At 48.6% G+C, this 16530-nt stretch overlaps 7 protein-coding genes across 7 annotated transcripts, besides 1 other annotated feature; 3 read left to right on the plus strand and 4 right to left on the minus strand.

The window, feature by feature from the left end:
* Nucleotides 1-16530: part of a sequence feature (contig 1.75 1..213493(-1)) that runs on past both edges of the window.
* ANIA_04320 (putative RSC complex subunit Sfh1) lies at nt 549-2540 on the plus strand (the record flags this gene model as incomplete). Its single annotated transcript, XM_656832.2, has 5 exons — nt 549-1137; nt 1306-1704; nt 1764-1840; nt 1906-2352; nt 2416-2540. The coding sequence occupies exons 1-5, from the start codon at nt 785-787 to the stop codon at nt 2538-2540; spliced, it is 1401 nt and encodes a 466-aa protein (XP_661924.2). The 5' UTR covers nt 549-784.
* On the minus strand, nt 3307-4018 carry ANIA_04319 (uncharacterized protein; the record flags this gene model as incomplete). The annotated part of the gene is made up of 2 exons (XM_656831.1): nt 3307-3354; nt 3563-4018. The coding sequence occupies 2 exons, from the start codon at nt 4016-4018 to the stop codon at nt 3307-3309; spliced, it is 504 nt and encodes a 167-aa protein (XP_661923.1).
* pex20 lies at nt 4697-6144 on the minus strand (the record flags this gene model as incomplete). Its single annotated transcript, XM_656830.1, has 4 exons — nt 4697-4842; nt 4929-5055; nt 5158-5973; nt 6031-6144. 4 exons carry the CDS (start codon nt 6142-6144, stop codon nt 4697-4699), a joined length of 1203 nt encoding a protein of 400 aa, XP_661922.1.
* sec13 (GTPase-activating protein SEC13) lies at nt 6523-7993 on the plus strand. The gene is made up of 6 exons (XM_656829.2): nt 6523-6600; nt 6687-6731; nt 6794-6909; nt 6965-6995; nt 7083-7492; nt 7551-7993. The coding sequence occupies exons 1-6, from the start codon at nt 6598-6600 to the stop codon at nt 7873-7875; spliced, it is 930 nt and encodes a 309-aa protein (XP_661921.1). The 5' UTR covers nt 6523-6597; the 3' UTR covers nt 7876-7993.
* ANIA_11434 (uncharacterized protein) lies at nt 9626-9890 on the minus strand (the record flags this gene model as incomplete). The annotated part of the gene is made up of 2 exons (XM_050611767.1): nt 9626-9682; nt 9759-9890. 2 exons carry the CDS (start codon nt 9888-9890, stop codon nt 9626-9628), a joined length of 189 nt encoding a protein of 62 aa, XP_050467755.1.
* On the plus strand, nt 10376-12026 carry ANIA_04316 (putative MFS myo-inositol transporter; the record flags this gene model as incomplete). Its single annotated transcript, XM_656828.1, has 3 exons — nt 10376-10542; nt 10594-10890; nt 10937-12026. 3 exons carry the CDS (start codon nt 10376-10378, stop codon nt 12024-12026), a joined length of 1554 nt encoding a protein of 517 aa, XP_661920.1.
* Nucleotides 12074-14852, minus strand: ANIA_04315 (putative AAA family ATPase GCN20). Its single transcript, XM_656827.2, has 8 exons — nt 14683-14852; nt 13903-14628; nt 13777-13857; nt 13426-13729; nt 13206-13379; nt 13068-13154; nt 12547-13015; nt 12074-12501 (listed from the first exon to the last, which is right to left on the minus strand). The coding sequence occupies exons 1-8, from the start codon at nt 14743-14745 to the stop codon at nt 12150-12152; spliced, it is 2256 nt and encodes a 751-aa protein (XP_661919.1). The 5' UTR covers nt 14746-14852; the 3' UTR covers nt 12074-12149.

The raw sequence follows: 16530 nt of genomic DNA on the forward strand, positions 1-16530 counted from the left end.
TATCAATCACCGCCGCGTACCTTATCCATTCGCGTTCCAATGCACGCCAGAGATACAATGTCATGCTCAACACTTTGGACCCTGTTACTTGAAGCCGCATATTGCGGAGTTTACGATATCCCCTAGTTTTCGAGTCTACGTTTGCCGATCAGAAAATTATCGTCGCGATAATTTTCTGCTTGTCTTTTGGTGCTTATGCAATTTTGTCTATAGTGCTTACTTGAAGGCCGGCCTCCATGCATGATTTGTCCCGCCTCGCTTTCTGCTCTCCCCGTCTACTCGTTTTGTTGCCTCTTAGTTTGCCCTTTACGGATACTTAGCAAAATGCCGGATGCTCCACAGTCCCGCTGAATAATATTTCCAGTACACGGAGAATGATCCCCTACACACTAGTACAAACGTCAAGAAGAAAATCTATGGTTGGCTGTAGGATGATTGTGTCACGTGATATGGATCTGGAATGGGACTAGCGCAGTTATGGGCAAAACGCGGAGCTTGAGCGCGATCCCCATCTTCAAGTCTCGTTGGAATTGTTCTTGGCCCAAACAGGCTGCGGAAGCGACTTAATCCTTGGAAGATACCTGATTGAGGCAACCGATTGTTGGACGCAACTAATCCGTACACAATCCCAAGTGAAGCCTTTTGCAGATATTCCCATCCACTCCCTTTCCCAGTCATTGAGCGATCAAATTCGCAGGCGCTATTATCGTATCGCAGATCGCGGCTCAAAACGTCCCCAAAATCCCAAACTTTGAACCATAGGGATATGTTCATGACAACCTAGATGGCCAATATGTCCCCTTCCAGAGGTTATATCACGACCTACCCGCCACGAGTGCGTCAATATGCAAACGCACTCTTCACACCCGTCATTCCTCAGACTCAGGTCGGTCCGACGCCACGAACCACGAAACGAGGGACTGCAGCCATCAACTACGCGGAAGATGGCTTCGACGATGACGACTTTGATGATAGTGAAGGTCCCCGACGACCTACAGGTCTCAGAAGCCTTCGGCGAGAGGAATCTTCGTTCGACAAAGCGGCGTTGGCCGAAAAGCTGGGAAAGGAGGCACACGCGCCAGTAGAGGTTCAAGGGATATTTCGGGATTGGATGATTAAGAAGATGATACGACCCGCGTATGTGTTTTCTAATTGAAGTCGACTTTCTCGGTCGTTGCTGATTTGCGCCGTCCTTGGAATAGGTGTGCCGATCAATTGCAGATACAAGCGCAACTCCCTTTGACACTTATACCGATTCGAATCGACCTCGAAGTTCCGGCGCATCAGCCTCTCGAACCTTTCCAGGTACCCCGGCATGTTGTTGACCCAGCGATTAACACGACGCTGCCTGCGTACAGGCGACCTGATCCCTTACCTGCGTTTCGGATCAAGGACACGTTTATGTGGAATCTTCATGAAGCGTTTTCTACCCCTGAAGAGTTTGCTACTGGATTTGTCCATGACTTGGACCTTCCCAACCAGCATGCATGACCCTGGCGATCGCTACCCAGATCCGCCAGCAATTAGAGGAATATGCGGGCGTCGCGCTACATCCGTTGTTTCAAAGTACACAACCAAAATCAGCCGCTCCACAAGCAGGTTTATCGCGAGACGCATCCAATACTCCCGCGCCTCCCCATACTGCGACACCGGACAGCCGAGGCACACTGGTGACAGCGACGAAAGAGCCCCTTGTAAACGACAGTATCTTAAATCCAGACGATGCATATAGATGCATGATCAATCTGAATATCAACCTACAGAACAAGCTATATACGGACAAGTTCGAGTGGTCCCTCTTACATCCTCCTGGGATGGCCGAGGAATTCGCAAAGGTTACGTGCGCAGACCTTGGTCTAGGTGGAGAATGGGTTGGGGCCATTGCGCATGGGATTTATGAAGCAGTTTTGAAGCTCAAAAAGGAGGTCTGTGAGAGTGGCGGTCTAATTAGCGGTCTAGGCAGCTACGGGACCGAAATTGATAATCAAGCGGCCAACGGCGCTGAGGCAGGTTGGCGATATGACCCCGAAGGTCTCGGCGATGAGTGGGAGCCTAAAGTTGAAACTCTGTCCAAGGAAGAAATTGAGAAGCGCGAGGGAGACCGCGAGCGACAAATTCGACGCTTACGTCGCGAAACAGCACGGTTCTCTTCAACGGCGGGCATCACGCCTGATTTTGCACGGCACGGAGGCGGCTTCTTTGATGTTGATAGCGAAACTCCCCTAGGACGGGGCGAGAGAAACAAGCGTAAGAGACGGTTCCGTAGTCTCAGTCCGTCAGGCAGGGGAGGTACACCTGGCGGGCGAGGCACCCCAGACACCGGATCAGGCGCCGGCTACGGTGGAGGTGGTGGTACATTATCCGACTGGTAGGCCTCTCTTGCGTATGTTCTTTACCTTTCACTAACAATCATAGGGAACGACAAAATTGGCGGTGCAGCAACTGCATGGTATGGGGATCAGCGGTATGGGCTGTACGCGACGGCCCAGCTGGCCCAAGAGTATGCGAACCCACCCATGGTTCATCTTTACAACTGCTAATCTGAATATAGACACTCTGTCATAACTGCGGTCTCCTTTACGAGCGAGACAAGGTCGTTCCTGAATGGTCGAGGAATCTACATCGTCACGACATGCCCGTCGGACGGGTATGAGCAGATGTCGTTTTCCACCTCATGGAAAGCAAAGACTTACAATCTGTCCTGCTTCTTCCGTCAAAGGACAACCAAACTCACACTGGCAAAACTATGCCTCAAGACAGGGAGGAGTCGTGGATGCAAACTCTAACTTTCGCCCTCTTCATTTTGAACCTTTCTAGTCAATGTACTATTAAGCTAACCATGATATCTAATGAACCCGAACCCTTCGCATACCAGCACTAGCCCACCCGCGCCTGTTATCACGCATTATCTTTTTCTTTTCTCTTTTCCCTTCATCTCATCGCTACCCTCTTACAATCTCTAAATCTCTACGTTGTGACCATGATCACTGACCTGTCAGATGAGATGATGATTTCCTATCTTTTTCATTTTCTCATCTCTACTGCTAGAACAGGTGAAAAGCAGACTAGAAATCAAGTTACATAATTAGACAGGTTTCTAAAAATCAGGCCAAAGCACTTCCCTATGAATCCTTCCTGATGTCATGAATGCCACAGTCAAATACTGTAAGGCGAGCACCGAGTTGACAAGTTTTAAATAATACTATGTTATCTCTTCTGCTCGTTGAACCAAGGATAAAGATACTGACTCCATCCCACCTAGTGCGAGAAATCGCTCAGAATAGGACAAACACGTATATCTAGGTATTAACACTTCTTATACTTTTTCCACTCCGGTTCATTGTTTGCAGGCACCTACAGTATGAAAGTCAGCTCCAACAGACGCAACAAGTAGATGAGACGGAGCATAGTATACCGACTGAGCCCGCCTCTTTCTAGTATTGCAGTGTTTCATGTTCACATTCGCCTTTGATTCGCGAACACTCGTAGTTGGAACCGTCAGAGCCCCGAAGCAGACCACGTTTTGCAACCCCTGAACTTTAATTCCAGCGTTGATGTTTACCTGCACAGTTGTGGGTGCAAAATTGGAACCAGAATCAGGCCTTAAGGCTAAGATTCCTGATTGTTGGAGAGCGGCGATGATGGAGGCTGTGGTGTTGGCGACTTTCGATTTGGGGTTTGATGCCTCTTGCTGTGTCTGTGTCTGGACTTGAGCCTGATTTTGCCCTTGCCCCGAAGCAATTGCGACGGTATTCCCGTCTCCACTAATATTGATAGACGAGTCAAGTCTTATCACTACAGCCCTCGTGGTGGGAGCTGTGCTTGTAACTGGAAATGAAGGGGTTGTGGGTGTGGTCTTATAATGCTCGGTCGTGTTGCCGTGACTATGGTGATCATTGTCGTCGTACTTGTCATCATCATCATCATCATCATCATCATCATCATCATACGGTTTTATATCTTGCGCGGCGACTGTTGCCGTATAACTTGGTGGTGGACGGGATTTCTTAATGGCCATGGCCGTTGGAAAGCTGCGCTGGGGATAGACTGGCGGATGCTGTTGGCGTTGTATGAGGGGGAGTGTATTGTATATAAGCGTGGATTAGGGCTAACTCGGGCGGCCTAAACGATACTGAGAACGTCAAGGTGCAAACGGAGAAAGACGTCGGATCTGACGTTCTGAGATATCAAGAAAAGAAAAAATAGAGATATGATAGAAACTAAATTGCTGAATATATAGAGCTCGACACATGTATGATCTTCGTGCATATTGCTTAACCATAGACAACCAAGATCGATAAAACACAATCGCAACGTAAAAGAAAGAAATAAGTTGTAGCTGGCTCAGTTCAATTGACGGGAGACAGGCTCAATAGACGGGTAGCTGCAACAACAATCAGATCAAGGGTAGGTATCGCTTATTGAGAGGCTTCTGATTGTTCTCCATGCATCAATAGGAATTTCTTTTTCAACGGAATCACGTGCACTGCCAGCTATCAATAACATGCACCACAATTTGAGATTAATTTACAATGACTAATGTTGATATGCCATCCATCCTAGGGAACTCGAGAATGAGATGCACAAGAGATGAGACTCCTTGAGTCATTTGGACCTCAACGGTCTAATGCTATGAGTCGGCTTCGCTAACTCGCAATCACAGAAATTATGGGGTATAAGCATAAACGCAGATCTTCTAAGCCCAACGGTCACCGTGATTCCAGCTTGCGTACATCGAATCATGGTCGCTTTTTAACTCCGAACTCTCCTTTGGCTTGGCAGTCGGTGTGTCGAACCTCCGAACGCTTTTGGCACTAGATGGGAGGCGTTCTGAGGTATTATCTATTTGTTGAGCAGTCAGGCCTCAGAACCTGTGTGTTTTTGCCCCGCGCATATAGTGCTCGGCATCTTGGTGCCACTGAACTTACTGCTGTGGTTTGACGCAACATGAGCATTGTTCTCGCCGATCGGCCTCCATAATCGTTTCTCCTCAAGATTCTGCTGCCGTTTGCCTTCCGGGTAATACGGCCCACCGGGATGTAAAGACTGCGCAGTCTGAATGCTGATTAGCAGAGACAAAGGCCAGCTTGAAAGTTTCAATTATACCAGCGCGCGGGTCACGCCAGCCGAAATCTACGACAATCACGGACCACTGACTTCGCGAAATTCATCACCCTCGAGTTGGACCTCATGGTCTCGAATGCGCCGCATTAATGCCAGGAAATTGCTTTCTCGGAACTTTTGATTCGTCTCATGGCTGACGCTGTTCAACAAATGGCCCGCGGTGCGAGCAAGTTCGTCTGCATCGTTCGCCGCCGCTTGAGGATCGTCCTTGTCAACTTGTGAGATGGTGTCCGACCCAATTCTTATCGTTTCATGGCCAATTTGTTGAGCAGGGGCCTCTTCTTTCTGATCTTCATTATTGGCGTTCGATTCAGTAACGTTTGTCTCAACGAGTGACTCCTCGAACTGAGATGCCATGTCCGCCTTGGCCTGTTCAAACGCAGCGTCAAAGGCAGATTCATCAAATTCTTCGGTCCTCGAGACATGCACTGTTTCTGGTCCAGGTGCATAAACAGCCATTGAGTTATTCATGGTGTAGTTCGGGGTAAATGATTGTTGAAACCTTTGACCGAGTGCCTGATTCTCCTGTAATGCAGGCCTGTGCTGTTGTTGTTGTTGCCTTAAGAATTCACCGTGCCAACCTTGCTGTGACGCATTCGACATCGGAGCTGCTGATGGCCCTGGTTGGTAATTAATGGCTCGCGACGGCCCCGAGATATGAAGGTTTTGGAAATCGGCTGCCCAGTTCGGCGCCTCCGCGGCATGGGGCATAGGCATGTGGGGGGCCGGAGCCACGAAGTGACCTTCGTGTTGAAGGTTGGGTAGAGGCGCTCCCACAGGACTGTTTGATTCGAAGGCAGCAAATTCGGAATCCAGTATACCTTCATTCGAATTCTTTGAGCGAAAGCCCTGAGACGGAATATGTCAGCGATTCATAGAGACCGGCTGCATTGACCAAGTTCTCACCTGTGAAGGAGACTGCCGTGAAATCAGCCTATCTTGCTGCAGTGTCCGGTCAACAGAGGCATGCTTCTGGAAGTTTTGCAGTGCGTTCGACGGTCCACACAGGGCGTCACTCATGATGGCCGATTACTGGGGGGGTGATGCCGTAGTACTTTGTGTGCTATACAATGTATCCTGCAAAATCGAAAATCTTGAAGAGTATCGAATAATCAAATAGGAGTAACGTATGTACGTAAGCTTTAATATGCACAAGGGGCAAGAAAACGGGAAATGAAGCAGAATATGACAAAGGCCATGTCTGAAATCCCGAGGCGAGGAGTACAAGCCGTGGGGCAAGTGAGTAAGGGAAAGGAGCCGAGGCCTGACTCTCACGTGCTGATATCGCTGAGTCAGCGCTCGATAAGATAAGATCCCACACGAATTGGACCCGAAACGGACCAGCTGGTGTTTTGCTGCTGTTTGGGCTATTATACTGCCTTTTAACTGCCTTTGACTGCTTCACTGTCGCAACCACATTCCACCACTTTCGTAATATACGTCACATCGGCCTAGAGCTGCAAATAGCTCAAAATGGTACGTCTTCGCCGTCAATTCCACTCGTTATTTCGAGCAGCTGTAGCGGGAGTTGGACTGACTTCCCTCCTTGTCCGGGGGTCTAGGCGGCTGCTCAAGTTATTTCGAATTCTGGTCATGATGACATGATCGTAAGTTGACCATCTACGTTGTATAACCGATGCTGTCTCTGGTCTGACTCAGCTTGCGGTAGCACGATGCGGGCCTCGATTACTACGGACGCCGATTGGCGACATGCTCATCCGACAAGACGATAAAGATATTCGAGATTGAGGGTGACACGCACAAACTTGTCGAGACTTTGAAAGGGTGAGCGTACCCAACCCATATAGTCGAAACCAGTCAATTGCTGATGCTATTCCAGCCACGAAGGTCCTGTATGGTGTGTCGAATGGGTACGTACAACGGGGCAACCGTCGCAATGGAGCATCAAACATACCTACAAACAATGGTGGACTAACTCGTGCCTTTCGACATGACAGGCACATCCCAAATTTGGTACAATTCTCGCGTCCTCATCATATGACGGCAAAGTGCTCATCTGGCGCGAACAACATCAAAGCTCCACTGCCCCTATTGGCAGCGGTGCCTGGACGAAAGTCTTTGATTTCTCCCTTCACACCGCCTCTGTGAACATGATTTCCTGGGCCCCTCATGAAACTGGATGTCTTCTCGCCTGTGCTTCATCTGATGGTCATGTCTCCGTCCTCGAATTCCGCGATAATAGCTGGACCCACCAGATTTTCCACGCTCACGGTATGGGCGTCAACTCCATCAGCTGGGCCCCTGCTGCCTCTCCCGGTAGTCTGGTCAGCTCAAACCCTGGTATTGGACAGCAGCGGAGATTTGTAACCGGCGGTAGTGACAATCTACTTAAGATTTGGGATTACAAGTGCGCACTATGCCTCCTACATAGGAAAGTCGAAGTTGCTAATATATATTCTCATTAGCCCCGAGACAAAAACCTACAATGCCACGCAGACGCTGGAAGGTCATTCTGATTGGGTTCGAGATGTTGCTTGGTCGCCTAGCATTCTCTCCAAGTCATACATTGCGTCTGCGTCGCAAGATAAGACCGTTCGGGTTTGGACTGCTGATGCATCAAACCCTGGCCAATGGACGAGCCAAGTACTTGAATTTGATAATGTTCTGTGGCGTGTTAGCTGGAGCCCTAGCGGGAACATTCTTGCTGTAAGTGGAGGGGACAACAAGGTCAGCCTGTGGAAGGAAAACCTACGGGGGCAATGGGAAAAAGTGAAGGACATCGAAGAATGATCTTGTTCCCGGGTTTGTTATCTTATCTACATCTGTTTCTTTCTTTCTTCGTACCTATCCAACTTCAGCAGAACCTAGAATTATGAGCTCATCGGTAATACAGTGTTCTTCTATGAGCGAACCAGATTTCCCAGTTTGTTCTCAGCTTATGGTCTTACCCTGCAGCTGTTCAGTGTGCCCAGATAACTTCCCATTATCCACAAGCTTCAACTGCGAATTTCAGCTACCGGGCACTTGCTTGACCAAGCACCTATGCCATTAGGTGCCCCTCGTAAGGGTTCAGACCTAGTTTTTTCTTCCGTTCTCTGGATGAAAAGATCGAATGCACGTCGTCTCACATTTTCACTCTGCTTGCTTTGCTTGACTTTCAGGTCTTTTTTTGAACGAAGCTTCCTCATGACTTCAAAGGCTAGGACCTTGAAGCAGGGTCAGAAGGCACAACGCGATACGGCGCAAAGTTGTTATCCAGTTGCACATTACTCCCGGGCTTGCTCTTGTCTTGCGAATCCGACAAGTAGTACCTTCTTTTCGAAGTTTTTATCCCCACGATCTCTTGTCCTAAGAGAAATCCATCTTTAGACTACTCACTTCAATGGGCGCGTTCCCCAATGCGAACACATTGGCGACAAATAATCAAATCACGATATTTGCAATGAATCAGGGAATCTTTTCTTCCATATGTCCACAGAGGTACGTGAAAAGCATCCATGTCTCATGACGCCTCTTAGCGCACTCATTCATAGTTAATCCAGAATGTCGCATATATCTTGCTCACATGCACGGACAGAATTAACTCTGTTCTGTGTTCATCTGGCTTGGGCAGAGATCCTATTAGCTGAGTCTCACGTTTGGCAGAGGATCTTTCGGATACTTATGATGAGTGGGTTTCCTGTACTTTGGTTCTTTACGAGATTGACTACCGAATCCGCTTTATAGCTTTTTGCAAGGCGTATGGAATATGGGTGTGGCCAGGATGAAAACTGGCATACTGGCTGACTCATAGGTAACGAGATCCGGAAAGGACTTTATCGAGAGGTGATCAGGTTGGACCAAGGTCCAATAGTCTCGAACGCGTACAAAAAGCGCTCACTGCAACTGAGTTCCTCAGCCGTCCTGTGTGCGGGCATGGCAAGAGCCCTTGATCCGCCTTCAGATCTGTTCTGTGCCGTTTCAACTAATAAGACTCTCGAATGGAATATGAGAGACATATGGAGATTACTAAAGCGCACTACTTTAGAGTTCGTCATATACATAGTCTCTGGTTGCTTAATGTCCATTCGATGCTTGTAACCCGACGACAATTTTAAAATATTTTACGCATGTTCAGGAACAGAACCAGGGCCCCATCAACGAGGACTTTCATGTACCACCCGAGATGACGCTCTATATTCGAAACTCTTGGATACGCCATTTGCTTGACCCGGACGAGAGTACATTTATACGTCGTACATATGAGCCTGCCTAACTACCGCAAGCCAGCAAATCCTGTCTTCCTTAGCACATATACGAGAGAAGGCCAGGGTTTATCTTTCTTGGCTTGGTTACGAGTGTCCTTTAGTGTTCTTAATCATTGGCTTGTCACGATCAATCTGCTAACAGAAGGCCTTATCATAGTGTGTCTGTCCGTACCGTCTGTCTCAGGGTATCTTAAAGCCCAACAGAGCTACGCTGACCTAAACCGGTCGTATGTTCGAGGTTGAACATATCGTGACTTAACGCCCGCTTCCTAATCATGGACATCTCAAATTGGTTATGCTTGCGTGTTCAGACCCTTCAACTGGAGAAACATGTCGATTCCGAACAGTGGCTGATTTGTTCGAGCAGTTTCAAGATTTAACAGGTACAGCTACACACCCACATTCTCCTGTGACGCCCATACATACCATGGAATCGGCGGTGGTTGTCTGACAACGAGGAGGTGCTTTATCAAAGGCATCGATGGCTGTTGGACTCGTGGATTTGAGGCGGCGCATCTGTTGGGTTGCATATGGACTGTCCAAAAGCTCAGATGACATTCAGGGACAGGCACGCAAACAAGAACAGGGAGTTTCCTTTTTTATTGAGCCCAAAGACCCAGTGTGTGTAGATGCGGATTTCGTCTGTATTTATGGGTATGAGGTGGTCGCTCCTGGTTGGATGAAGGTGCGATCCCAGAGCAGATAAGGACTGTTTATTTTCTAATGTACATAATTTCCTTAGGTAATATTTGAATTGTAGTTGACGGCGAAGAGATATAGATCACAGCGAGATACAGATATACAGACCTATAAATCCGCCTTCAGTATGCTAGTGCCCTTTGGAGTGCTCGTGAGGTTGGCATCTGATCTGATCTTCTAACAGCGGCCGAGTGGGTCTTGTAAGCCCGACACTCCGGAGCTTACCCCATAATTTGGTCTAACTCACTGCTCACGACCAGTTTAGGGGCAGCAATACTAGATATACAACAACAGCGTTTCCTGTGATCAGTCACTAATGTCCTCAAAAAGGATTAAGGTCAGCCATGAATAGCAGAGAAGATACGGAGCTATCTGCCGCCCATGCTCCGCTCCTCGCACAAGAGCCTGTACTGAGGCAACATGACGAAGACCAGTCAAAGCACTCGAGCGGCCGGTTTATTTGGTATTTGACCTTCTCTGCTGGTATTAGCGGTCTTCTTTTTGGATATGAGTATGTACTGCGTCAGGACACCTGAGCTCTGGTCTGGACTAACTGCTACAGCACCGGTGTCATATCGTCCACGCTCGTATCTATCGACTCTGATCTCTCGAACCGCCCCCTTACAACTTTGGATAAGAGTTTAATTACGTCGTGCACAAGTCTCTTTGCTCTCATCGCAAGCCCGCTGGCGGGCATTTTGGCAGATAGACTTGGTCGGAAAAGGGTTATTCTTGTCGCGGACGTCCTCTTTACTGTAGGGTCATTCATACAAGCTGCTACCGGTGAAGTATGGGGTATGATCATTGGGAGAAGTATTGTTGGCTTTGCGGTCGGCAGTGCTAGCCTGGTTACACCTTTGTAAGTGCAGTGTCATAAATCATTACACAGCTAACATCGTCAACAGGTATATATCGGAGCTGGCACCTTCAGATGCGCGAGGGAGATTGGTCACTATACTGAGTCTTTTTATCACTGGTGGTCAGGTTGTAGCATACATCATCGGCTGGCTATTCTCCTACGTTGGTGGTGGGTGGCGCTGGATGGTTGGCTTGGGAATGCTTCCGGCAGTGTTCCAACTCATTATTGTTGTGGCTTTGCCCAAGACACCCCGATGGCTGGTACAAGCAGGTTACGAGGACAAGGCTCAGAGGATTCTGTCAGAGGTTCATCAGGACGACCAGACCGCGAAACAAACACTGCGGGATATCCAACAAGAGGTTGCCGAAGAGAATTCTTCGAATAAAAGTGCAGGCTTCAAGCAGCGCTCGCACGACCTGTTCAAAATCGCGGGCAATCGAAGAGCTTTGACTATCGCCGTGATGCTCCAGGCATTACAGCAGCTCTGTGGCTTCAACAGCTTGATGTATTTCTCAGCAACAATTTTCTCCCTTCTGTCATTCTCGTCGCCTACGCTTACCTCGTTATCCGTGGCCCTGACGAACTTCCTCTTCACACTGCTTGCGTTTGTCTATATTGACCGGATTGGGCGCCGTCGCATCTTGCTATATTCGATACCCGTGATGATCATCTCGCTCTTCGTCTGTGCTGTGACATTCTCCTTTGTGGAGTTGCCGAAAGATACATCAGAGGCGCAAGCTCGTCAAGCCGCGACGGATAGTTCCGTTATCCCACTGTTAATCCTTCTATGTCTCACAGTGTATACAGCAGCGTACGCCTTTGGCCTCGGCAATGTCCCTTGGCAGCAATCAGAGCTCTTTCCTCTGAATGTGCGGTCGCTTGGGTCTGCCCTTGCAACCGCAACAAACTGGGGCTCGAACTTTGTTGTCGGGCTTACTTTCCTCCCGATGATGGAGTTGTTATCTCCGAGTCTGGTTTTTGCGCTCTACGGGGTCGTTTGTATTGCCGGATGGTTTGGCGTACGAACTTTCTACCCTGAAATGAGCGGGCTCAATTTAGAAGACGTAAAGGCCCTTCTTGCGGATAGCTGGGGTGTAAGAGCGAGCTTGATTGGGGTTCGGAATAGATCTGCTTAGCTCCCTTATTCTTGAATCTAGTACCTAGATAGTTCAATCGATATATATTGTCCCCAAGAAAAGCTGGTAGACAACCACATCATGAAATATCTTATCTAACTTGTTTTCATACGAGTTAACTATCTAATGAGCTGCTGCTACGCCAGCCTCGTCTGCTTGTGCGCTAATCTTCTTCTTGTACGCGTCAACAGTGCCGTCGAACTTCTGCACTGTTCCCTTGTCGCAGACCCAGAGACTGGTGCAGACATTCCGCAACATTGTCACATCGTGAGACACCATCACAACACCTCCTTCAAACTTCTGCAGCGCCTCAGACAGTGCGTCCATACCTTCAATATCCAAATGGTTAGAGGGCTCGTCGAGAACAAGGATGTGTGGATTTGTTAATGACAAGCAGGCGAAAGCAACACGAGACTTTTGACCTCCAGAGAGCAACTCCATGCGCTGGAGGCCGGTCATACCGGTGATACCAAATCTGCAGCCGTTAGTACTAGCCTTCCATATAGGTGGAGGAACTTACGCTCCAAGGTGCCGACGGTACTCCTCATCTGTTTTCCCAGGATATGTTTTGGCCATGAAGCTCACAGCACTGGTCGTCAAATCCAGAGCGTCGACGTGGTGCTGCGCAAAGTAGCCGATGCGCAACCGTGGATGCTGTGACATGAGACCGGAAGTAGGTTCAAGCTGCCCAGTGAGCAATTTGAGCACCGTGGTTTTACCAGCACCGTTCGGCCCAACGATACCGATACGCGAGTCGAGTTGAACATCAAGGTCAACATTCTTCAGCAGAAGCTTGTCTTTCGTGTATCCGAACGCAACTTCGGTCATCTGCACAATTGGCGGAGAGAGCTTCTCTACTTCGGGGAATTTGAAGTGCACAACATAGTCGCTTTCCGGTGGTGTCAATACGGGCATCCTCTCCAGCTTCTTGATTCTTGATTGGGCCTCGGACGATTTGGCAGCATTGTAACGGAATTTATCAATGAACGCTATTCTAGTCAGTGGGGTCTGATGGAGCGGTAAGGAGCGGAGATGACAAACCTTGCAGATGCGCACGTTCAGCCATTTGCTTCTCATACTCGCGTTTAGCCTGTTTCTTCCTTTCCTCCTTGGTTGCGTAGAAGGAGTCTGCTTAATTAGTCTTGTGATAAGAAAGAAAATATGACGTCCAATACTTACCGAAGTTGGCTCCTTTGTAATAGTCTAATCGTTCAGAGTGTTGATGGACGATATCAGTGGCAACCTCATTCAAAAACGCTCTGTCGTGAGAAACAACTAGAACAGTGCTTGGATATCCTTGGAGGTAATTTGATAAAAAGGTGATAGACGGCACATCCAACATGTTGGAAGGTTCTGCGACAATCAGCCGTTGTCGTCGTTAGGTATCGTTTTGACCAACCGTCTAAAAGGAGCAAATCGGGCTCGCAAAACAGAGCTCTAGCCAGAGCCAGACGCATGCGCCAACCACCAGAGAATGTCCTGGTAGCATACTGTTGGCGTTCAGGGGAGAAACCCAGACCAGCCAGAATGCTGGCTGCTCGGGATTCGGCCTTGTCCGACTCCATTTCTGCAAGCTTCGAATGGATATCGTTCAGCGTGATATCGAGTCCCTCTCGCTCATGATCGAGCCTAGCTGCGTCTGTAGACGTATCTGCCATTGAAGATCGCTCCGCTTCAATGGCTGCGAGTTGTTTTGAGATTTTCTACAAGAGTCAACTAGCTGTAACATTGAGGATCCGTGAAAACTGACCTCTTGGTCCGCAAGTAGCCGCTTGCGCCACACATCCGCATCCAACACCGCTTGAAGGGCAGGAGTGTCATCACCAGTAATCTAGATTGTTAGCACTATCATGAATAATACGAATAAACAACATACCTCCTGTTCAACATGGAGAATCGAAATATGGCTTGGAATGGCTACTTCTCTGCGACTCAAAGCGCGGAGCAGAGTACTCTTACCGATACCGTTCTGACCAACAAGACCATATCGACGGCCGTAAGCCAGCGTAAGGGAGGCTTCTGAAAGAATGCGGTGGCCACCAACTGAGATATCAATGCCTTCGAGTTTGATATCCTTGCTCTTTGCCTGGGAGTCGGAGCCCAGTTGAAGGGGATTGACAGCCATGAAGAACTCTTCGTACGACATGGTTGCATCGGGCTCGTTAAGCAGACGAGATGCTTCATATTGCACCGTTTTCATCTGCTTCTTTTCCTGTTTGGCACGGATCTTGCGTTCCGCCTTCTCCAGCTTCTTGCGGTCGACGCGAGATTCCATCTTGCGCGTACCAACAGACTCGAGGTCAACATTTCCTCCAGCAAGACCCAGAGTAGAGGACATGTTTCGCTGAGACCCAACATTAATAGCCTGGTCGAGCTTCTTGGCGGCAAAGGGCATTTGCCTGCGCTCCGCATCGACGCCATCGGAAGCACTAAGGGAAGAAATGAACTTCTCTACGAGATTGCGAATGGCCTCTTCATTTTGAGCGGAGAAGTCCCCAGAGGCAGAAACTAACAGCTCCGTGACCATGTCAGCGGCTTCTGCCACCGGAGATGGAGCATTCGCATCTTCAACATAGGCCCTTGACGCGTGAGTCAAATAACCCTGTGGTTGTGTTAGTCTGAACTCGGGCGATTATTCGTGTAAGCCTGCACTTACGACGGAGTACTCAGTGATCACATGGTCGAGGCCAGGAATCTGAGATTGCAGTTCCGCCTCCATGTCGGTTCAAAACTTGCACTCAAAAACCTTAGATCGGCAATGACAAGGGTATGCGTATCTTTCAGCACCTCTCAATGCTCCTATATCATGTGTTGAGGTAGGCGGTTACAGTCTTCTTTGAGTCGATTTGGTGTTGCAAGACTTTGAAGTGGCGGAAATGTGGAGCACCGGCAATTCTGCACAAATGCTGGGCCAACAACTACAACTACACACGCGGAAGAATGTCACTATTAGACAATACTTTAACTAATAATGGCTGTGCCAATAGCCACTACAAAACTATTTTCTATCTCTGCGAGAGTTGACTGCTCGTTTTCCCAGCGAATATTGTAGATCCCATTTGGGTCACATGATATAAAGATCTCACGTGATAATACATCCTTCCGTCGCACATACGAGGTAGTACTGTTGGGCCTCGAACTCAGTAACACGTCATCCTTTCGCCGATCTAACTCAACCGCACTGTACGCACGTCAACGCTAGAGAATATGGTACCTCAAGAAAAATTCCGCAGAGCTGCGCTACATTTGGGTACCAAACGGTCAGTGCCATACGAAAGCAGAGACTATCCTTCATAGGCTACTACATTGATGCCTCCATCATCGCAGAGAGTGCCTAGACAACCAAAAATGACCATTCGTCAAGAAAGACCGTGCCATCCTAGCTTAGTGCTGCCGAATATATGCACAGGCGAATCGGTGGTGTTCGTTAGCAAGGTGATGAAACCGAGGGGTAGCAAGCGCCATGCATTGACCAGCCAGGACGGAGAACGTCTCTGCATGTTTCGTCGTTTGATGTCAAACGCCAAAGCGGCCGCCCGATCGCAGAGTGCGAAAGTATCAAACACCCATGTCTCAGTTCTTCAATTCGATGTCGCAGTCTCCTACCCTATAGAATCAGACTATGAAGGCAAGAAGAGCACCTCTAAAGCTCCAGCGAGAATATTTCAGAGCACACTCTGAATCAGGGCTCTCAGTAAGGATGTCTGGAAACACCGAAGTGAAACTCTACTATAAGTACAAAGTAGACTAGAGAGGTTTTGACAATGACAGCAGCAACTGATCCAGCAGCTTCACGCCGAAATAGCCAAAGGTAGAAGCTTTGGCCGTCCAGGGTGTGGACGCCTTGTGAGGCTGTGCAACTTGCTGGCGTTACCTTTGCCGAGGAGACGAGAAGTTGCGATCGCTCAATGTGTTGATTGGCGAAGAGCTCTGTATAAGGCCCCTGCTGAAGGACAAGACTAAGCTGAACAAAGCACACCATTTTCTGTACGTAGTATTTCGTGCTCCATCTACAGCTCTGTCTCACAACCTGGAAACAGCGAGGATGGCGTTGTTTCCAATATTTATCGCTCGGGACAAAACTACTCCATATTTTTATCCGAAGCCGTTGTTAGAACTCTAGACGGTCAATTTGGTATCCAAGATCACTTAACGTCATAATGACGTTTGCTGTGGGTTGAACACTGGAGACCGATGTCGCGGCCGGAATAATGAATACGGAGTAGGTCTTGAATTGCTGCCACATACTCACGATTTTTCTCCGACGTTATTATTGTGATTTTGCTGGGCACCGGGCTCTTGTCGCACCGCACAGATTTCCCGCGCAGCGCGTAGCCCGTTCTTTCGGCAGTTGATAGTTGGCACAGGCCGAGCACGCACATGGCTCGATCTCGAGTAACAAATCTGCCGATATGAAAGCAAGCAGTATATGTTTTATTTGTTGAGGAAACGTTACCGGGGCACCAACCCTTGGGAACCCTTGGAAGCCTCCCGTTGTTCCTTG

The sequence above is a fragment of the Aspergillus nidulans genome, chromosome III (assembly GCF_000011425.1).
Source record: "Aspergillus nidulans FGSC A4 chromosome III".
Lineage (NCBI taxonomy): Eukaryota > Fungi > Ascomycota > Eurotiomycetes > Eurotiales > Aspergillaceae > Aspergillus > Aspergillus nidulans.